Below are 23,285 nucleotides of genomic sequence, written 5' to 3'. Positions count from 1 at the left end.
CGCCAATAAACAGCAATTCTGTAGACCCTTGTCAGGTTTTGAAGAAATATGCCAGGTAGGAAATGAAGTACCTCATGCAGTATCTCTAATGTATAAGGCTCTAGAAAACCTAAACCAGGAAACGCCCTTGCCATTCACTGACAAATGGGAAAAAGGGGAAAAAGGGGAGGGAGATGAGGTGGGAGAGGTGGATTGGGAAAACATTTTTATACTCACCCATAAATGCTCAGTCAATTCTTCAGTTCAAGAAGCCAATTACAAGATTCTCACCAGATGGCATAAAACGCCAGTGGCTTTAAACAAAATAATCCCAGATTACTCCACAAAATGCTGGCGATGTGACTCATTACAGGCTACATACGAGCATATATGGTGGGACTGTCCCAAAATTATGAGATTTTGGAAATTGGTACATGAGTGGGCAAGGAAAATCTCTTCCTTTCATATACCATTCAATAAATTGGCCCTACTCCTTCACCATAATGACATGTCTCTTAAGACGTATAGAAACTCCCTCCTGATCCACCTTCTCAACGCAGCTAAAACCCTTGTCCCCAGGTGGTGGAAATCGGATAGAATACCATCCATGAAGGAATGGCTAGCGAAAGTGGACTTCATATATTATATGGAAGAACTCAGAGCAACTAAATTGGATAGAATCCATAAATTTGCCATCACCTGGGCACAGTGGGTAGATTTCAAGACCACAGAGGAATACCTGTCCCTCCAGGCGCTTTTATAAAGAGTCTGAAGATGGAATAGATATAGAGGCAATATCACCCTCAATACCAAATCTACTGAGCAAATTAAACTGTAGCATGTGCATCTTTGATGGCACTGTGGAGATGTACCTTCTGTAATACCTAGCTTGCAACCTCACATGTTGGTGTTATATACTAACTCATTATATGCTTTTATAGGCAGCTGTTTCTAGCTATGTTTTAAGTAAACGATTGTAGTTGATGTTGGCACAAATAATAGAATCCTCCAGAGTTTGACTTATACAATGAAGCTTTATACCAGAGATGTTTATGATAAGTTTGCTGCTTAATATTGCGAGAGGAACTATGTTCTGTTGCCAATTTCCTTGTGATGATGATACTAAAGATGTATATGCGTGTACTGTTATACCTTTTTTCAATTTTGCAAAATAAAGATCTCTTTGGGAAAAAAAAAAAAAAAAAAATAGTAAGCAACAGAAACTGTTATTGTTGCACTGCTAATAGAAATGGTTGCACTATTAATAGAAATATTTTCTCTAGAGGTAACTCTAATTGGTTGATAAAACAGTAGTACAAAGCTAAATTAGAACCTCTTGCTATGGCTTACATACTGCTGCAGTAAGTCTCAAATAATAAAGCACAGATTTTGCAGTTCTTGGAATTTAGCCCATCAATTCTAATTAGATTAAAAGTGAACAAAAAATAGTATATAGATGCAAAAGAGGGAACAGAATGTGCTTGGGACTGCAGTACATTTTGTTCTTCTTTGAATTTAGCGGTTTTTCAAGTCATCCAGCTTGACCAAGTGACACTAAATAAAAATAAGAAGACTGAGAGGGTTAATGTGGGAAGGGTTTCCTGCTTAGTTACAAGCTGAGCACAGAGGAAATGGGAAAGAAGATGTTGAGAGTTTACAATTATGTAACTGCAGTGCTGGCCACAAAGAGCTGCTGTCAGCAGTTGGGAAGATCTGGTTGGGTCAAGTAATGGCTATGTGCTTAGGAGTAGGAGTTGTTCACCATCTGCGGAATGCCCGCTCCTGGCTGCTGACTGTTTTCTCAGTGGTCGCATGACCTCTACAAAGGAAATTCTTTGGCTGGAAGGGCAGCATTAAATATGAAAATTGTTAGTGTAGTGGCATAGTCCTCTGTGCACTTTTACTAACCATGGTAAACAATAAGGGGAAAGAGGCGCCCTGGTGTATGTATAAAACTATTTTAAAACAGAATAAAATGGAAAAAGGTTGAGGTGGCTTACCTCAGTGACAAAAACGTTTGTATAAACAAAGGCTCTCTCTCGGCTCCCTATTCTGGATGGCTTTTTTCAATTGGCACTTTTATTGGCCTGAGGAAGCTCAGACCCGAGAAACGCGTTGCCTGTGCAAAATAAAAACTCTTTGTTTATACAAAAGTTTTCGTCACTGAGGTAAGCCACCTCAACCTTTTTCCATTTTATTCTGTTTTTAAATAGTTTTATACATACACCTGGGCGCCTCTTTCCCCATATTGTGCTTCTTAAACATCCCCCAATAGAGTCAGTTGGTGGGGTTGAGACAGACCACCAGTGGTCCCCACCACAGTGGAAACCTGTCACTTTTTTATGTAGGAGAGCGACTGCATCCAGGTCCATCTGGACCACCCCAAGTGGAGTCGGGTTCATTGTCTCCACCTGCTTTCTGTGGTTGGTTGCCCCATCTGCAACCCGCCTTTGTGAATAGAACATCTATTTCCTTTTCCATTACAAACACTGTACATATTGCACTACTGGGCTCCCATCTTTGTTTCCTGTAAATTTTCCTGTAGGGTGTCAGGACACCCCCACTGCTCCAAATAACCATGGGAAAAATCTGGTAGGGTCAAGCATTGCAAAACATGCACGCACGCACGCACGCACGCACGCACGCACGCACGCACGCACGCACACACACACACACACACACACACACACACACACACACACACACACACACACACATATCACACACACCACACACACCACACACACACACACACACACACACACACACACACGATTAAACTCACACTTTTTGGTTATATACTATAGTTCCACATTTGTTAATTCATAGTTTGGATGCCTTCAGTGTGAATCTACAATGTTCATAGTTATGAAAATAAAGGAAACTCTTTGAATGAGAAGGTGTGTCCAAACTTTTGGTCTGTACTGTGTGTGTGTGTGTGTATATATTGTTATTATTATTATGTGTGTGTATATATTATTATTAATATTATGTGTGTGTGTGTAGACACATATGCCCTATTAGAGGGTGCCTGCCTTGTTTACAGATATGGACAATTCATATTACTTATTATTTTCCCCACTTTGGGCAGAATACAATTAAAGAGATGTCTGAGAAGCAAGAGGCCATGGATGGTGAGCTGAATGAATTACGAGACCGATTAGAGAAACATATGGTGGTTTTAGAAAGCAGCAACATTGACCCAGGTAATCATGCAGACAGAGACTATAACTTGTTTGAATACAGAATGGTAGAGATGTACATATATTGAAAGTGTGTTTTTTCTATTGTGATGGTTTCAATTTTGGAATATTGAAACGGGCATTATCAGTGAATGTTCATTTAAGTTCTTCCATAGACCACGAACTGTACATATTACCACCCACATTCTTTAATGTTGAGACAGGTTACATTTCAATATCTGACTAGTCCTTAACTGTTAGCAGGTTAGCTGACAGGGCCAAGTGACCCCTTCTTCACTTTGTCTCCTCCAAGACATCTAAAGATTAATTAATCTAAAGATCTAATTCATTCTGCAGTTTGTACTGAATGATTATATTTTTCAGATAATTTAGATCAAAAGAAAAGATTGACAGCATTAAAGGATACTGCTAAAAACATGGTAAAAATGACGCCTACTGTGTTTGTGGGGAGTAGTGCAGAAGCTTACCGCACCTCGCTTGCCCTGGCATCAGCTCTTTGTTTTGCTGCAAATTGGCCTGTTCTGAAGCCCTGGCCTGCCGGGTTTGTGCATGTGTAGTATGTCCATGGGAGTACACGCACACTCCCGCAGGCAGACGTACTTGGCGTGCATGCCCTCTGACCTGGACATACTACTCTGCTCTGTGCTTGCGCAGTAAGTGCGTTTGGGTACCTTGTTACCGCACTTCCCTATGACCTCAAGTCCAGCATAAAAAAAGTACCCGGGTGGGGCAATATAAGAGAATGCAGGGCCGGTGCTTCTGAGTGCAACTCTGCCTACAGCTTAGGAGGAGATGAGCCAATGACAGCCGGGTGCTCATAAAAACTAGCCGGGTGGAGCACCCGGCTAAAGGAGCCTGGGGAGAACGCTGGGTTTGGAGAGGCACACCTTGCCAGGGCTGTGGAGTCGGGGTAATTTTGGGCACCCGGAGTTGGAGTCGGAGTCATTGATTTCATAAACTGAGAAGTCGGGAGTCGGATGATTTTTGTACAAAATCCACATCCCTGTTAAGTATTAGACTAAGGAGTCGGAAGATTTTTGTACCGACTCCACAGCCCTGGTTAGCACACCAGGCTTTACATGAGCAGAAATTTCATGTTTTTTTTTTTTTTTTATTCCATCAAATGCATGTGTCAAGCACCAGTTGTTGACAATTTATTTTGGTGACATGCAGGGCTGTGGAGTCGAGGAGTCGGAGCAATTGGAATTGGAGTCTGTGATTTTATAAACTGAGGAGTCGGAGTCTAATTTTTTTTGTACAAAATTCACAGCCCTGGTAAGTACGGTATTAGACTAAGGAGTCGGAGTCGAGGAGTTGGAGTCTGAGTCTGTGGTTGCATAAACTGAGGCGTTGGATTCGGAAGATTTTTGTACTGACTCCACAGCCCTGATGCACGGTCCGCTTCTTCTGAACAGTGCTACATGTCTGCACTGTTCTGAGGAAGGGGGCCCTGTGTGGTCCCGAATCAGTTAACAACAATTGGTGTTTGACACATGCATTTGATGGAATAAAAAACATTTCTGCTCATGTGAAGCCTGGTGTGCTAACCGACTCTTGGACTTTTCTATTCAGTCTTTACTGTGACCCAGGCAAAGGTTGCTTTTGTAAATCTGTGCCATAGACTTAGATGGATGAGTTGGTCATTGTAGTACATTTGCAGAGTAAAGCGTTTAGAAGTAATGAAGGTTCAATTTAAATTTGCCACAGTTAAAATATTTTGGATTTACAGTTCAGAGAAGTCCATAGTGAGTTTATAGTGGCTGGATAGTGTACTGGTTAAGGGCACGGCCTTTGACATGGAAGACCAGCGTTCGAATCCTGGCTAGGGTCTGTACCTATTCAGTAAGGAGTTTAAGGCAAGACTCCCTAACACTACAGGGTGGCCTCTTGAGCGCGTCCCAGTGGCTGCAGCTCTTGAGCGCTTTGAGTCCGACAGGAGAAAAGCGCTATACAAATGTTCGGATTATTATTATATGTAATGAGCTCCTTCCTGTTAGTTTCAGGTGAGCGAATCCTAGCTGATTCAGAGGAGATGCGAAATATGGCAGAAGAACGCAAGGTGAGCAATGTCCTCTCAGCTTAGCACTTAATTGTCTTATTATCCACTTCAAGCTATGCTACTGCTTGTGAGAAATTACTTGCATGAGCTTTGCCGCTACGAGCTTCTTTGTGACCATGCACTGACATTGGTGGTTATATAGACCAAATTTGTTCTGCAGAGCCATCAAATTCGTCCTGCAAGGGGTTACCCCACCTTGCATTATGTTTGGCCCACTCTAGACCACCAGGAAAGCTATATTGGAGATGAAGCTGTAGGTCACTGTGGAAGCCATATGGAGAAGGGGGAGGGGGTCTCTAGACACCAGGGAACTGTACAGGGGAGGGAGTGGGGCAGTAGATACCATGGAACTGTGTAGGGGGCGGAGGGGGACCACTAGACACCAGAGAGCTACATAGGGGTGAGAGGACCACTAAACACCAGTGAACTGTATAGGGGAAGGGGACCAATAGATACTAGGAAAGTGTAGGGGGGGGGGGGGAGGCATTAGACACCAAGGAACTTAATATGGGAGGGAGGTGTCCACTAGACATTGAGGTTGGTCCGTGACTTGGTCCCAGTGTTCAATTTTGGCCCACCTTGAATTTGAGTTTGACAATCTTGATCTAAAGCAAACAGTTTTCTCAAATAATCTTGGGTTTAGGACAATGTACAGTTTTGTTTCATTAGTGTCTGAGTGCCTATTGGATACAGTTAGTGTTGCTAGTCACGTGGATAGTCCATAATGATATGGTTCATGTCTGCCATCACTTACACCTGTGGATTAGACCAAACCCGCAGTTGCATAGAGTGCAGTGACATATTTACTGGATGACCGCTATACTGGTTGAGGCTCTCTCGGGGTGTTTTCTCCCTGTCTCAGCCACAGTAGAAGATAATTAAAGGACAACTGAAGCAAGAGGGATATGGAGGCTGCCATATTTATTTCCTTTTAAGCAATACCAGTTGCCTGGCTGTCCTGCTGATTCTCTGCCTCCAATACTTTTAGCCATAGACCCTGAACAAGCATGCAGCAAATCAGGTGTTTCTGACATTATTTTCAGATCCGACAAGATTAGCTGAATGCTTGTTTCTGGTGTGTTTCAGACACTGCTGCAGACAAATAGAGATAAGCAGGGCTGGCAGGCAACTAGTATTGTTTAAAAGAAAATAAATATGGCAGCCTCCATAATCCTCTCACTTCAGTTGTCCTTTAAGACTTTTCACTGCACTTGGAAATGTTTATCTACAGAAGCATGTACTGGCAAATAAGCTCAATTTACCATAGACCACACAAGACTTGCAAGTCCTCTGCTTGAAGTCTTTGAGACAGTTATGAAACTAGCATGCCATTAAACTTGCCAGTAGCCATACCCATGCAAAATGTCCACACTACATAAAATGTAGCATAGGATTGCTATGGCATTGATATTATCTATACAACACTTTTTCTACTTTTTTTCTTTAAACACGTTTATAAGGGATGGCATTATTCATATAAACTATCACATTGTCTAGTGATATGGCAGGCAAAGAAAATTATGCATGAAACGTTAGAATAAATTACAAGTACATATCGATTATTAACAAATGTCAAGGCTATCGGTACTGTTTAATGTATTTTTATCTTTTTCTTCCCTTCCCAGAATGTTACGGATAATCTATTAAAAGAACTTCAGCTTTTTATTAAGACAACAAAACAGCAAACAGAGGTTGTCCAGGTATGTCTGCAACATGCAAATTTACACACACACACACCCCGTAGCCCGCAAGGTCCCCATCTTCCTGGCCCTTTCCACGGTCCCGCTGGCAGCTAAGGTAATGCGATGGGTGAAGTTGCGCTTTTGCGTCCCCGCTGTGTCATCACATCGGTCGCTGTAAGAGTTCTGCGTATGCCCGGATCAATCTTCAGAGAACTGCATCTGACGCGGTGGGGGGCGAACTTACACCCGAACTTGACGCATTATTGGAGCCGCCAGTGAGACCGCCCCCCCCGCCAAGTACGTTTGAAATCGGTGCTGGTAGACTTGGGTGCAGGATACAGCTGGTATATGGCTGATCCTGTCTCTGCACAAATCCGGGCCGTTTTAATTACTATTACCCCTCTAGGCCGCCATGGATAGTGGGGGAATGAAATAATTCGGCTTCCAGCGATTGATGGAGGCTGAATTATTGTGTTTTTTAAGCAACCTCTGCTCCGTCTTCTGACGGCGCCGACGTTACTCACTCAGCGCTGCAATAGGAGTGATTCCTATTGTAGTCTATGGAGGCGCTGGCTGCGCCCAAATCTAGCAGCGCTGAAAAGCACTGCTCCGCCCCCCCCCCAAAGATAAGCATTGTCGCTAATCCTATTGGTGCCGTGTGGCTGCTCCTCTGCATTCATGGCCGTCTAGTAGCCGACTGAGCCCGCCCACGCATGTGCAGTAAGCCGGAGCCACGGGATCTGTGTTACTGCACATACGTGGGCGGGCTCAAGCTTCTAATGCACGCCCAGGATGTGGAGGGGGGCCGCACTCATCCATCGGGGGAAACCTGACCACAGAGGGAAGCCTCAATAGGATCCTGAGGCTTCCTTCTCTTCATGGTAAGTATCTGTTTTTGAACCCAAGCCGCGGTTCAGGTTCACTTTAGCCCCCAATATTTTCAGTGCCATAGGTGGCAATGTTAAAAGCCACGATTAAAACCTCTGGCTCCCTTTTAACCTGCTTCACAGATGTGGCTGTATAATGTACAGCGGTAGACAATGTAATAATGACAGTAACTTATACAGTGCCTACGGAAACATATAGCAGTTGTAGGAATCAATAGTAAAGGATTGGTAAAGTTTTGTTGCAGAGTGGAGGTTGCTACTGGAGTGTTAGCTCAAAGTTCATGAGGTGATATATGAAGGAGACAGATTATAGAGAGCTTTATAGGTTAGAGGTAGTAGTTGGAATTGGTTAATAAGCAGTTGGTGGAAGGCTTGGCAAAGTGGAAGAGTCACTCAGGTGCTATCAGAGCTGTGGATAATCTGAACAGTAAAATGTATATATGAATTGATTTGAATGTGATCTAAAATGCTGGGCGTACTCAGGAGATACAAATCTGACAACTGTTCATTAGCTTTATAAATTAGGAACATATCCGATTGTCTGATAAAGTATCACAGCAGCTACCATAAAAACAAGTCAATAAAGTTAATCATGCACTGTCTAATGACACACGACAACCAATGCAGAATTTTGCAGCAAGTGACTGTTTAATCAACAGAAATGCCAGTGTGCGTTCACATTGTGTCAGTGTGATGGCAAAGTCAAACAAAACCATGAACAAGCTTTGCACAATAATGACTACAAAAGACATATATTTAAACCTGAAGCATTTTTAAAATAAAAAAAAAAAAAAACAGATCGTTACCCAAGAAGATAGAAGGCTCTGGGTCCTATAGAGCCTTCCCGTTCCTCTCCTCCTGGTCCCCTTGTTCCAGCGCCGTCTCCCCCATTAGCAGTATCCGACCATAGTAATCTGTAGAGAAAGTCAGTACTGGCACATAAAGTCTGACTGACAATTTGAGGAACAGTGGGTGCAGAGGGCTGTGCCTCCATACACTGATTCAGAGGAGGAGCCGGAGCAGTTTTGGGTACTTGGAGTCGGTGATTTCATAAACTGAGGAATCTGGTGTCCGAGTCAGATGATTTTTGTACCAAATCCACTTTGGTAAGTTTTAGACTAAGGCTATCATTCATAAAAGTGTTGTCGGTAACTAAAATCCGTGCGGGAAAATACCGCTGTCGGTATTTCAGCCTTCTGGGTGGTCATTCATAAAAAATGTTGCCTGTTGCGATAGGAATGCGGAGATATCCCGCTGTAGGCTGTCGGTAGACATACGGAAACAGGAGAAGCTGGCCGAGTCCCTCCATGCGGTGTTCTCTCTGCTGCTGCTTGGGAGGTCTGTCCCATTCACTTACATGTACTCCGCATGCCTATCGCTACATCCAGGGGAGCGGTAATCCCCGTCCGCATACCGCCTGCGTTAGTTTTTATGACATTTTGTTACATTTCCGCATAGAATCACCGCAGAATGCGGTGATTTATCGCTCTGCTCGGAAAAGTCAGCTTCGCATGCAGAAACAGCTTTTATGAATACACATTTTGCTCAGTGCTCGGTAAAGTTGGCTGTTTTTAGCATTTCCGCATGCGGGAATGCTTTATGAATGATAGTCTAAGGAGTCTGAGCCATTTTTGGTACCTGTAGTCGAAGTCAGCGGTTTCATAACATTGAGGAGTCTGAGTTGGAGTCGGATGATTTTTGTACCGACTCCACAGCCCTGGTTTGGCAAGCAGGCTGGTGCCCGGATCTCTCTACTCTTTTTGGTAACAACTAGCAGTCTCCGACCATCGGGGACTGCTCTCTGCCGCCGCTGGAGGCTTCGGAAGTCTTCAGGACCCGGGTGCTCCAGGAGACAGGCGGCTCTATAGTGCGCATGCGTGAGTGGACTCTCTCACGCATGTGCAGTACAGAACCACCCATCTTCGGGGAGCACTTGGGCTCCCGAAGCCTCTTGCGGCGGGAGATTTGAACTGGGGAGACAGTGCTGGAAAAAGGTGACAGAAAACCTTTTCTCTCAGTTGTTAAGTATCAGATTTTTTTCCCCTTTCAGTATCCCACCTAAAGTGGAAGATATGTAGTGGCTGCCATATTTACAGTAGAAACTCGTTTTAGTAAACCTCTGGCTAAATATGACCTCTGGCGCTTGTATACTGTACAGTGTGTGACGAATCCTGGTATAGTAAACTACCTGGCCATGTCCCTTTTTAAAATTTACTATTAAAGGGATTCTACTTTAGTTCTTTTAACCACTTTATCCGTACTTTCCGCGTTCCCGACGCTGTCCGCGCTCCCGCTCGTAAACACGCTGCCCGCCGCTAGTAAACACGCCGCCGCCCGCTCGCCCGGAGATCAATGAATGGGAAAATCCATTCCCGTTCGCTGATCTAAGCCCCGCAATGATCCGCTGCTCTCCGATGGGCAGCGCGATCATTGTGAAAAATAACAAACATTTACAGCCTCCTTATACTTCCTGCGAGCATCCGGAAGGACGCTCGCAGGTCACAATACACAAAAAGTTACTGTTGCCATCTTGTGGCCAAATAGTAAAACTACACCCTAAGCATTTTTCACATAGAAATAAATGAGGGTTACACAAAAAATTAACTCATTACCTCCCACACTCCCCATTTTTTTTTTGTAATTAAAAAAAAATTCAAAAATTTACAATTAAAAAAAATACATAAATAGTTACCTTAGGGACTGAACTTTTTAAATATTTATGTCAAGAGGGTATAACACTGTTACTTTATAAACTATGGGCTTGTAATTCAGGATGGACGCAAAACTGAAAAAAATGCACCTATATTTCCAAATAAAATATTTGCGCCAAGCATTGTGATAGGGACATAATTTAAATGGTTTTATAACCGGGGCAAAAGGGCAAATACATTTCATGGGTTTTAATTACAGGAGCATGCATTATTTAAAAACTATAATGGCCGAAAACTGAAAAATAATTATTTTTTTCCCCACATTTTTCCTATTTTCCCATTAAAACACATTTAGAATAAAATAATTCTTGGCATAATGTCCCACCTAAAAAAAGCCTAATTGGTGGCGGAAAAAACAAGATATAGTTCATTTCATTGCAATAAGTAATGATAAAGTTATAGACGAATGAATGGAAGGAGCGCTGAAAGGTGAAAATTGCTCTGGTGCTCAGGGGGTAAAACCCCTCAGTGGTGAAGTGGTTAAAAGATACCAGCTGCCTGGCAGTCCTCCTGATCTTGAAGGAAAATAAATATGTAAGTCTACACCCCTCTCACTTCAGGTGTCTTTTAACCACCCTGGCGTTCTGATTAAATCGCCAGGGTGGCTGCGGGAGGGTTTTTTTTAAATAAAAAAAAAACTATTTCATGCAGCCAACTGAAAGTTGGCTGCATGAAAGCCCACTAGAGGGCGCTCCGGAGGCGATCTTCCGATCGCCTCCGGCGCCCAGAATAAACAAGGAAGGCCGCAATGAGCGGCCTTCCTTGTTTTGCTTATATCGTCGCCATAGCGACGAGCGGAGTGACGTCATCGACGTCAGCCGACGTCCTGACGTCAGCCGCCTCCGATCCAGCCCTTAGCGCTGGCCGGAACTTTTTGTTCCGGCTACGCTGGGCTCAGGCGGCTGGGGGGACCCTCTTTCGCCGCTGCTCGCGGCGGATCGCCGCAGAGCGGCGGCGATCAGGCAGCACACGCGGCTGGCAAAGTGCCGGCTGCGTGTGCTGCTTTTTATTTGACAAAAATCGGCCCAGCAGGGCCTGAGCGGCAGCCTCTGGCGGTGTTGGACGAGCTGAGCTCGTCCAGACCGCTCAGCAGGTTAATGAGCTGCCTGAATTGTTAGGAACCAGTCAGCTATCCAAGGCCAGCTAGAAAGTGTACTGGTTAAGGCGGTTGCCTTTTATGTAGGGTTTCAGTGTTTTGTCCAGGTTTCGAATCCTGACTCAAACCAGTACATAAAACAGTAAGAAGTCCATGGGCAAGGCTCCCTAATCCTGTTCACCCATGGAGCTAAGTGGCTGAAATCTTGCAGCACTTTGAGCCTGCCAGGAGAAAAGTGCAATATAAAGTTGTTGTTTTGTTTTTTTCTCAGTGCGTGAGTAATTTTTTTTTTTTTATGTTTTTTTCCCCAAGACTTGCACCACAAAGTGGAAGGAGGTAGAGGAGAGCAGGGAGCAGTTCCTAGAGGATCAACAATCTTTTCAGAGGAACCTGGACCTGATGAGATCATCCCTTGACCGGGCTAAGGAAATGCTTGGTTTGTAAATAAAAATTAGACCACACTCCTGAGTGTTCTGCACACCATTGAAATTAAATACAGAAAAACATTATTTATCAAAAATACTCAACTCATTAGAGTTAACAATTAAAATAATTTGGACAAAAAGCTCTGAAATATAAAGTCTTTGGAGTAAAGTCACCACTTCCCATCCTATATTGCCACATAACTAATGAAAATTGGTCAGTGTTGCTTTGCATACATAGCTAGTTAGCGTGCAATACAAGTTACATTACAAATGGGCTGTTACTACTGTAACAATTGTTGACTCCTTTGCCTTACTTTGTATATATATTTTACTAATATTAGCTTCATTATACTGGATCCATACTGTTTTCGTTTCATTTCCACTTGTCATGATATTCATGTTCATAATATTATGTTTGTTGTATCGTTATTTTTCTGCAAAAACTCAAATAAAAATGTTAAAAAAGGACTTTTACTTCATATTGCTTGATAAAAGGTGCTACAATGCTTGAAACAGCTATCATTAACTTTGTTACTTTTATCTTTCATCTAACCTCCTTTGGCTTGCATGAGGTATATGGATTGAAAAAAGACAAACATAAGTAGTTCTCACTAAAATTTATGTTGGATTGTGGTAGAAATTGTGAGTTAGTTCCTCTAATGCTAGGTCAGGGGCGTAACTAGGCCCCACCGGGCCCCCCTGCAGATTTTCTGAGCGGGGCCCGCTCGCGGCCGTTTTGTGGGTGCTGGAGGGGTGGCAGCATGAGGGGAAAGCCTTGCCCACAGTCGGCGGGAAGAGGGGTAGTTCCCCCCTCTCCCTCACCTCGGGGCTCTCCCCTCTGCGCTCCCCTCCAGCTCGTAAGTCAGGGCCGGTTCTAGACAGGCACATATGAGGGGGCAGTCGGAAATATGAAGGGGGCATCATGTTCAAGCAAATTTTAGGTCAGTCACGCTAGTGCGGCGCGCCGCGGCGAAAAATGGGTGTGGTCATGACATCGTGTGGGCGGGGCTAACTGTAATGTAACGCGCAACAGTGAGGCGGCAATGCAACAACCCGTTATCTCCGACACATAAAATGCAACAACCCGTTATCTCCGACACATAAAATGCAACAACCCGTTATCTCCGACACATAAAATGCAACAACCGTCATCTCCGACACGTGAAATGCAACAACCGTTCTCTCCGACACGTGTAATGCAACCACCGTTCTCTCCGACACGTGTAATGCAACAACTGTTATCTCCGACACGTGTAATGCAACAACCGTTATCTCAGACACGTGAAATGCAACAACCGTTATCTCCGACACATAAAATGTATCAACCGTTATCTCCGACACATAAAATGCAACAACCGTTATCTCCGACACATGAAATGCAAGAACTATTACTTCCGACACATGAATGCAAGAACCATTACCTCCGACACATAAAATGCAACAACCGTTATCTCCGACACATAAAATGCAACAACCGTTATCTCCGACACATGAAGTGCAAGAACAATTACCTCTGACACATGAAATGCAAGCAGTGGAGCAGTGTTTTACCATAAAATAATCATAATGTGGCCAGCGTTTCACCACAAAATAATCGTACTGCAGCAATGTTTCACTAGAAATTTTCACTAGACTAAATGAATCACAATATCTACATGAAATTTAATAGAAAAAAAAAAAAGAAAAATAGTGGGTTAGCAAAGTCTCCAGGCAAGAAAAAGTGTAGATGTGAGATGTGAGAACAGACCTGTCAGCTTCTGCTGGGAGATAGGAGAGTGTTTGCATGGAGGGGAGGGGGAAGGGTAACATCTGCAGATGGGCTGACAGAGAAAGAAGGGACAGAGCATTGAGGGAGGGAGACAGCACAGCAGAATACCCTCCTGGCAGCAGTGTAGAGATGAACCTGGAGGCTGGAGCTGAGAAACACGGCTGCAAAACTGATTCAAACCACCACGTGCTGGAGCAGCTCTCTCCCTGCTGTGCACATGGGATCCAAGTCCCATCATCTCTAGCTACAGGCAAACTTACTGTTTCTCTGGAGGCTCTCTCTGCATCAGAAGCAGCTCTGCCTCCTTCTTTCTCCAGCCTCATCATAACCAAGCTGTCCGTGTCCGGCTCCTGCTCTTTCTTTCAATCTGTGTCGGCACAGTAGAGCAGAATGGGGCAGAGCAGAACAGCCTCTCTGATCTGCATATTCAGAGGAGCAGTCATGTGACTGCTGTGCTGCCTGTCAGCTGACACCCAGGCTGACATCTCTCTCTCTCTGCGTGCCTGGGCTGCCGTTTTTGCGCAGCAAAAGAAAACTGGTGGCAGAGGGAGAGTGAGAGATCGGGTCTCATTGCGTGCGCCGGGCGCCCAGATATTTGAGGGGGCACAACATTTATTTAAGGGGGCTCAGCCCCCTCTCGCCCCTGCCTAGAGCCGGCCCTGTCGTAAGTGTCTGTGGGGCTGTGGTGGGCAGCGAGCGGCGGGCAGATACATACCTGCTTCCGTGCGTTCCATCGGAGACTTCTCCCTCTAGCGGCTGACGTCACTTCCGGAAGTGACGTCAGCCGCTAGAGGGAGAAGTCTCCGATGGAACGCACGGAAGCAGGTATGTATCTGCCCGCCGCTCGCTGCCCACCACAGCCCCACAGACACTTACGAGCTGGAGGGGAGCGCAGAGGGGAGAGCCCCGAGGTGAGGGAGAGGGGGGAACTACCCCTCTTCCCGCCGACTGTGGGCAAGGCTTTCCCCTCATGCTGCCACCCCTCCAGCACCCACAAAACGGCCCCGAGCGGGCCCCAGGGGGGGGGCCGGGCCCCCCCGCGGGCGCAGGGGCTGCAGGGCCTATTCCTACGCCCCTGTGCTAGGTACACACCATACAATTTTCTGTTAGATTTGCCTGCCAGATAGATTTTTTTTTTTTTTTTTTTTCAATTTGTTGGAAAAAAATGTGACGGGTAAATCCAACAGAAAATGGTATGGTGTGAGTGTACCTAGCATAAGGACAGTTAGTGACATGACTTTGCACTCTATAAAATTCTACAGAAGATATTGGTGCTAATTAAATATGCAATTATAATACGGCTACCCTTCTGCATGTCTAGCTGGAAGGCGATAGAAAAAGTTAGTGGGTAAGAGATGAGGAGATGTTGGGTAAGGGAAGAATGTGAAACAGAAGGTGGTGGGGGAATGAGACAACTCAAAACAGTGCAGGAAAATTTGAGCGCACCATGAGTCGCCATAAGCCTTAACGTGAATTATGGCTCCCCCCCCCCCCCCCCCCCCCAAGGCGGCCTAGAGGGGGAATAGTAATTAACACTGCTGGGAGCTTTGCATCTGCTGCGCAGGGGTGATCGCTGTCACGCTCCCATGGCCGGGAGCATTCTGTGCAGGCGCACTATGGAGGGGACACAAAGGCTATGGCGAGGGACAGATGGGTTGCCAAGGGCTGGAGGAAGCCCCAGGTAAGTAGATCTCAGCAGAACATTGATGATGGGTGGGCAGGAAGTGTCAGTTTTTCCTCTTCTCTGTCTGTCCTTAGTTCCCCCTCGTCCACTCGCCGCTTAAAGTTCCTGAAAGGAGTTACAGCACGCAGTGTGCAGGGGAGCTGCGCTATGTGAGGGCTTGTGGTAATTGAGGTCAGAACATTAGTGTACTAATACTGCTTATGAGGACACTATTGTTATACAATACAATACAATAACATTTCTATAGCGCTTTTCACCCATAGGACTCAAAGCGCTTCTGACCTCAGTTACCACAAGCCCACACACAGCGCAGCTCCCCTGCACACTGTAAAGCCTGGTACACACCATGCAATTTTGCATCAGATAGATGGGTCGAATAGATAATTTCACACAGGTCCGATCTGGTTTCTGACATGTCACAGCACTAATAATAGAACAGTATGAAAAGTAAATTGTTTCAAACCTGGTGACATCTTTGCTTTTTATTATGCTGTCCAAGTTTGTAATTTCCTTCCAAAGAAGTAAAAGTAAAGTCTTTCTTAAGAATTATCTACTATGTGGATTTTGGCGGCCACGTCCAATATCTATTGCACTACCCGCTAAGGGGAGCCACTCGGGTACCTGTGTACAACTCCTATCTCAAAAATTAATAACCCGAGTGTCTACTTGTGCTTAAATAATGTTTTATTGATTATCTGCAAAATGGCAACATTTAATACTTGGTTCACACATCATTAAAATCTGTTTTAAAAACCAAAGATGGACACAAGAGCTTGCTTATACTTAATTCCCATCATCCCCATGAAGGTATGTCGCCGCTTTGATCGCCCAGCCGAGGCCTATGCAGATCAAACCGTTACCCATTCATGTATGGATTCCTGTGGGACCACCACCAGGCGCACACCATGAGGCCTCCACATGCATGCAAACACTACACAGTGCACTGTGTCATAAGGTTGCTTCTAGAGGTATCAATCGGGTCAGGCTATTCCCTGTTAATTGTGGATGTATAGTCCGCAAAAATGCTGGATATGTGGATTATTGATGGCCCTAATGCCTCCCTGCAGAGACTCTCAGTCTTTAGCCAATCAACACAATCCTCGCAATGACAACAGATTCGCCCAGAGTGACACCCTATGCTGCTGCTGCAGCTCCACTTCTTTCCTCACACATCAAATCTTCAACAAGTCAGCTCACTGCGGAATGCCCACTGCAGATGCCAGTTTGTAAGCTTTTACTCACGGCCACTCGACCATCCAGCGTGCGCTCTGTGCTTCAGAGGGAGCTATGCTCTCATGCATTCTCCACTACCCGACGCTGTGTCCGCATCACCTCTTTCTGCATTCCGCACTCCGTTCAGTATGCTTCCAGCTTGCGGGGGATTAACAGTGCCGCCCGGCGTCTCGGGTATGTGAGCGCTCACTCGTGTCCGTCTAGCCCCGCCCACTGACGCGTTTCGCCCCTCCCTCAGGGCTTTTTCAAAGTGTCACCCATGACACTTTGAAAAAGCCCTGAGGGAGGGGCGAAACGCGTCAGTGGGCGGGGCTAGACGGACACGAGTGAGCGCTCACATACCCGGGACGCCGGGCGGCACTGTTAATCCCCCGCAAGCTGGAAGCATACTGAACGGAGTGCGGAATGCAGAAAGAGGTGATGCGGACACAGCGTCGGGTAGTGGAGAATGCATGAGAGCATAGCTCCCTCTGAAGCACAGAGCGCACGCTGGATGGTCGAGTGGCCGTGAGTAAAAGCTTACAAACTGGCATCTGCAGTGGGCATTCCGCAGTGAGCTGACTTGTTGAAGATTTGATGTGTGAGGAAAGAAGTGGAGCTGCAGCAGCAGCATAGGGTGTCACTCTGGGCGAATCTGTTGTCATTGCGAGGATTGTGTTGATTGGCTAAAGACTGAGAGTCTCTGCAGGGAGGCATTAGGGCCATCAATAATCCACATATCCAGCATTTTTGCGGACTATACATCCACGATTAACAGGGAATAGCCTGACCCGATTGATACCTCTAGAAGCAACCCTATGACACAGTGCACTGTGTAGTGTTTGCATGTATGTGGAGGCCTCATGGTGTGCGCCTGTTGGTGGTCCCACAGGAATCCATACATGAATGGGTAACGGTTTGATCTGCATAGGCCTCGGCTGGGCGATCAAAGCGACGACATACCTTCATGGGGATGATGGGAATTAAGTATAAGCAAGCTCTTGTGTCCATCTTTGGTTTTTAAACCAGATTTTAATGATGTTTGAACCAAGTATTAAATGTTGCCATTTTGCAGATAAGCAATAAACATTATTTAAGCACAAGTAGACACTCGGGTTATTCATTTTTTAAATAGGAGTAAAGTCTTTCTTAGCTGACGTCAAAATTAAAGGGACCCCAAGCAGACATTAAAACAGGCAAATTAACTTACCTGGGGCTTCCTCCAGCCCCTCGTAGTTGATTAAAGTGATCCTTAAGTCAGAAATAAAAGATGACTTTTACTCACCTGGGGCTTCCAATAGCCCCCTGCAGCTGTCCGGAGCCCTCGCCGTGTCCTTCCGATCCTCGTGTCCCCGCCGGCAGCCACTTCCGGTTTCGCCATCAGGAGCCGACAGGCTGGGAATGCGAGTGATTTTTCGCGTTCCCAGCCACAATTGCGCCCTCTATGCTCCTAAAGCATATAGCAGCATAGAGGGTGTAATTGTGGCTGGGAAAGCGAAGAATCACTCGCGTTCCCAGCCTGTCGGCTCCTGACGGCGAAACCGGAAGTGGTTGCCGGCGGGCACACGCCGAGGGCACCGGACAGCTTCAGGGGGCTATTGGAAACGCCAGGTGAGTAAAAGTCTTTTTTTATTTTTGACTTAAGGATCACTTTAAGTCCCCCTGCGTCCTCCGGGCTTCCTCTGTTCTGCCCCCATCGGCTCCATTAGAGCGTCAACTTCGGACGAAGTTGTGGGCCAGTGCGCATGCACGGCCACTCAGCACGCCTGTCGCCGTAAGCATTCTGCACACATGCAGTTCTTAAAAGAACAAACTGCGTGTGCGCATAACACAGCAAGACAGGCGCAGTGTTCTCCCCAGAATTTTTTCTGACTGACTGCCTGACTACTAACCTTCCCTTCCTTCAATAAAGGGTGCTATACTTGAAATCAGGTATGTTTTATGGGTGTAATGATCATGATGGCCACACTTGTTTTATGACCCTTGTGAGATAGGCCATGAAGGGCACCAAAGGGAGGCATGAAAAAGAGTGTGAACAGTTAGGGGGGGGGGGGCAAAGTTTTTCTGGGGTACCCCATGGATTGTAGTTACCCCCACTGAGCCCCAGGTAAGTTAATTTGCCTGTTTTAATGTCTACTCAGGGTCCCTTTAAGTTTATCTATAGTACCTATAGGGCACCGAATCTACACAGTATCAGCCCCTTCTGTTGTAGCGGCAATAATATAGCATGCATAATTAGTCAGCTATAACGAGGTTTAGAGCAGCCACACAACCCTTCCCGGTCATCTTTATCTTCTGCACACAATCTTCACCAGCGCTACAAGGTGAACTACTGCGCCTGTCCGTAGCCAAATACGTAAACTGGGTGGAGTTTGTGCCAGGCTTACAGAAGAAGACAGTAGGAGTCCTATTGGCTCTGATTTCCCACCCCTCCCTTCCCAGCACCCGATAGGGCAGAAGTGCTCCGGTGGCTCCTGTCCTGGTAACTAATCATGGCTGTTCTCCTCCGCAGAGTTCTCGCTGCTGGCTGCCGCCGGTGGTGGCCTGTGCTGGCGCAGAGCACCCGGGGTGTTGCTGGAGCGCCTCTAGATGACATTGTGAATGGGCTGACCGAGGAGCAGAAGCAGGTGGGGGGGTGACCTTGTATCTTGTGTGGCTGGTTTTATGTTCAATGTTTATAGGGCTGCTTTCATTGAATTATTGTGATGAGGCTGCTGGGAACCGTGTGTACAAAGGTGGCAGCTGCCCGGACCTGCTTTACACGGGCACATTATTATGTAATTGCATCCAGTGAGCAGACGTTTGCCGCTTGCTTATGTCATAGATGAAGTCACCAATCTCACTGGCTCTGACAAGGTGTCTGTGTGATTGAGGAGACGATGTGCTGGATACACACGGTGCGTTCTCGCACTCGATGCGCCCCTCGATTTCCGCCCGCTCCATTATTTCCGAGCGCATTTTGATGATTGTTAGGTCGATTTACATGTAAAGTATGCCAAATGACCCAATGATCCATCGAAACTTGAATCGGACATGTCAGAAATAATCGAGTCGACGGGAATCGAGCGGCGCATTGAGTGCGGGAACGCACCCTGTGTATCCAGTGTAGTTTGAGGCAGAGGGCATCCTTGCAGGAATCGCCCACCTTTTACACATTGCTGTGATCTCCATTGAAGTCAGTTACCTGCTTGGCAATGTTTGCGTTCGTTTGCGTTCTGTTTCAACATTTAAAATCAGATGGACTTTGACGCTTTTTTCGCACAAATTGTGCATTTCTAATTACAATGCATTTTGCTGCAATATGGAAAATTGAGAACAAAAGTAGAAAATTGCAGATGGAAAAACACGGGCACAGAGCGCTGGAAAACCGAAACAATTGCATGGAAAAATGGGTGAGTGTGACTGGTGCTAGTCTAGTTTAGGGGACCCAGCAGGAATACTTTTAGAGAACAGCTCTTAAATCACAGCAAGCGCTACAGCACAAAATGTTGTGATTGGCTGTATGTGTGAGCCTAGTTTACTACAATCAAGCCAGGGCCGGTTCTAGTTACACTGGGGCCCCTGGGGGAAAATGGCTGCCCAGACAGACCCGTGTATAGATAAGCATTAGGGGGCAGAGGCGTATCTAGAGGGGTGCAGGCATGGCTCTTGCCATGGGTGCCACAGCACCAAGGGTGCCATGCCTGTCCCTGTGCTGCAATGCTATGCCTGCCCCTGTGACTCCGATTTCAGATCAGATGAATTCTCTTATCTGGAGAACAGGGCTACTTAATTTATATATGTAGGGTGCACTTGGCTTAGTGTTAGAAAAGAGGACAGAAAGGGAATAAGAAGAGATATTTCCAAAAAAGTAACCTCAGCAATATCCCGAGCCAAAAAAACATAGGCAACCATAACACATGGACGTGAGAAAGGATGCTGTTTTTAGATGGGAGGGGGCTCTGACTGGAGGGGGGGGGCGCAATTTCAGTGTTTGCCATAGGCCCTATATTACCCAGATACGCCCCTGTTAGGGGGTTCTTTGTTGTCAAATATTCTCACCAACCCCCAGGGCCACCTAGCCAGCAACCACCAAACCCCCCCCCCCCCCCCCCACCTAACTCTATAGTGGTCTGTGAGGCCCCTGTGCGTTCCTATCTTAATAATAATTAATAATAATTCCTTTTTTTGTATAGCGCCTTTCTCCTGTCGGACTCAAAGCGCTTGCGAGGCAGCCACAAGAGCGCACTCAGTAGGCAGTAGCAGTGTTAGGGAGTCTTGCCCAATGAACTCCTTACTGAATAGGTGCTGGCTTACTGAGTAGGAAGAGCCAGGATTTGAACCCAGGACTCCTACATCAGAGGCAGACCCCTTAACCATTACTATCCAGCCACTTCATTCTCATATGGGGCATTTCTCCTCCATGACTCTGCATAATATTATGTAATCACAGTAGCCGGGTCACTGAGAAGATGCAGCCAACAAGGATGAAGACGGGAATGCATGAATTAACCACTTAAGCCCGAAGTGTTGAAATGTTTTTACATCCGAGCAACTTTCACCTTCCATTCATTTGCCAATAACTTTATCACTACTCATCACAATGAATTGATCTATATCTTGTTTTTTCCGCCACCAATTAGGCTTTCTGTGGGTGGTACATTTTGCTAAGAGCCACTTTACTGTAAATGCTTTTTAACAGGAAGAATAAGAAAATAACGGAAAAAATTCATTTCTCAGTTTTCAGCCATTATAGTTTTAAAACATATACTGCTATGTCAAAATTTTACTGTTTGACTGTTATTTTTTGAAAAATTCTTAATAAAAATTATTGAAACTGATAGTTTTAAAACAATACATGCCTCCATAATTAAAACTCACGTATTGTATTTGCCCATATGCCCCGGGTATTACACCGTTAAAATTATGTCCCTATCACAATGTATGGCGACAATATTTTATTTGGAAATAAAGGTGCATTTTTCAATTTGCGTCTATCACTATTTAGAAGCCCATAATTTATTAAATCATGTTGGTATACTCCTTTGACATGCATATTTAAAAAAGTTCAGACCCTTAGGTAACTATTTGTTTTTTTTTGTTTTTTTTATTATTATTATTGTAATTTTTTTTTTTAATTTAAACGTATGTGGGTATTTTTTGGTGTGGGAGGTAAACAGGGAATTGTAAATGTTTGTAAATGTATTTTATTCAGTGTTCAGTGTTTTTGGTGTAGTTAGCTATTTGGCCACAAGATGACCACAATTAAAAAGTCCTGGGAGCGATCGATCTCGCTCCCAGGCAGAAGAAAGGAGACCAGAGCTCAGAAAAGCCGCAGCGTCTGAAGAGACGCTGTCGGCTTTTCTCCGGGGAGGTCTGATCAGCGAAAGGGATTTATAATCCCTTTTTACTGATCGGTGGGCTAGCGGCCAGCAGCGGGGGCGCGCACGGGGGGGCCCGCGGGAGTGCGCGCGACCCGCGGGAGTGCGTGCAGCCTAACTGGACGAAAATTTTCGCCCAGTTAGGCTTAAGTGGTTAATGAAGAATCATGCCACCCGGGACAGGTAAGACGCTATGCTGCTGAAAACTTTGCAGGGGACCACTATAAAGTTGGGATGAGATCTGGGAGAAACCGCCAACAGCACTCGGGGGCCGTATGGCAGTTGCCCGGGTTGCCCCTATGGTGGCGCCGGCGCTGAACCTAGCAGTCCAAGAGGATGCTGTCCATCTAATCACATTTATGGAATTTCCTTATGAGGTTTTCTGTTAGGTCCCCTAAACCGGTGGTAGGTAAACTTAGCTCTCCAGCTGTTAGGGAACTACAAGTCCCACAATGCATTTGCCTTTATGAATTATGACTGTGGCTGTTGGACTGCTGCAATGCATTGTGGGACTTGTAGTTCCTTAACAGCTGGAGAGCCAAGTTTGCCTCTCACTGCCCTAAACTAGACTATGCCAATTGACCCCTGCCTCAATGTAGGTAGAGGCACCTATAGGCCCCATCTTGTTGTACGGAGGTGAAAGTGAGTCATGTCAAGTAATATGCCTGGAAAGCTGCCTAGTATCTTTACTATATAAACATTATCACAATATCTCTATTTAATTCTTATAGTTTGCACACATTTTTGTTTAAAAAGAGGTTGACACTGAACATGTACGGTTCAATAACCAAATATTGTTTCTAATCAATATTTCCCTTTGGGTATGCTACAGTTGTATTTGCTTTCAGTGTTTATAGAAGCTAGATTTTTCTAGCTAAAGATGAACTTTGGTGCGAAAAGAGTGCTATTGCTCTCCCGCCCTGAGTACAACTGGCTTGTCTTCTCTTCCCTCTCCATAGTGCACAACAGGCTGCTGAGATCTGCATAGTTACATAGTTTTTTGAGTTGAAAAAAGACATAAGTCCATCGAGTTCAACCAGAAAATAAAGTACAACACTAGCAGGGCCGGCGCTGCCATAGAGGCAAAGGGGGCAATTGCCCCAGGGCCCCCAACCTCTGTAGGGTCCCTACGTTGACGACCCTGCCAAATGCTGCTTGCACTACACCCCGGGCACTTGCGTGTGACGTATTAGCAGTAATTACCTCTCCTGATGGGTTG

General features: G+C 45.6%; 2 protein-coding genes across 4 annotated transcripts in view; both read left to right on the top strand.

Annotated features, from left to right (window-relative positions):
* The window catches only part of KNSTRN (kinetochore localized astrin (SPAG5) binding protein), a 40,007-nt gene extending 27,922 nt beyond the window's left edge, over nt 1-12,085 (top strand). For all 3 annotated transcript variants that reach the window (XM_068253397.1, XM_068253395.1, XM_068253396.1), the window contains exons 6-9: nt 3,071-3,185; nt 5,180-5,241; nt 6,867-6,941; nt 11,930-12,085. In XM_068253397.1, coding sequence (XP_068109498.1) covers nt 3,071-3,185; nt 5,180-5,241; nt 6,867-6,941; nt 11,930-12,061 — 384 coding nt within the window. In that variant the 3' untranslated portion in view covers nt 12,062-12,085. The remainder of the gene's footprint in view (nt 1-3,070; nt 3,186-5,179; nt 5,242-6,866; nt 6,942-11,929) is intronic.
* A 7,049-nt stretch (nt 12,086-19,134) lies between these two features.
* LOC137532647 (isovaleryl-CoA dehydrogenase, mitochondrial-like) overlaps nt 19,135-23,285 on the top strand; it is a 49,752-nt gene continuing 45,601 nt past the window's right edge. Inside the window, exon 1 of the mRNA XM_068253394.1 lies at nt 19,135-19,333. Coding sequence (XP_068109495.1) covers nt 19,199-19,333 — 135 coding nt within the window. The 5' untranslated portion in view covers nt 19,135-19,198. The remainder of the gene's footprint in view (nt 19,334-23,285) is intronic.

Source organism: Hyperolius riggenbachi, chromosome 9 (genome assembly GCF_040937935.1).
Source record: "Hyperolius riggenbachi isolate aHypRig1 chromosome 9, aHypRig1.pri, whole genome shotgun sequence".
Classification (NCBI taxonomy): domain Eukaryota; kingdom Metazoa; phylum Chordata; class Amphibia; order Anura; family Hyperoliidae; genus Hyperolius; species Hyperolius riggenbachi.
Note: the sequence above shows the minus strand (reverse complement) of the source record. Positions and strands in the feature narration are given on the sequence as shown.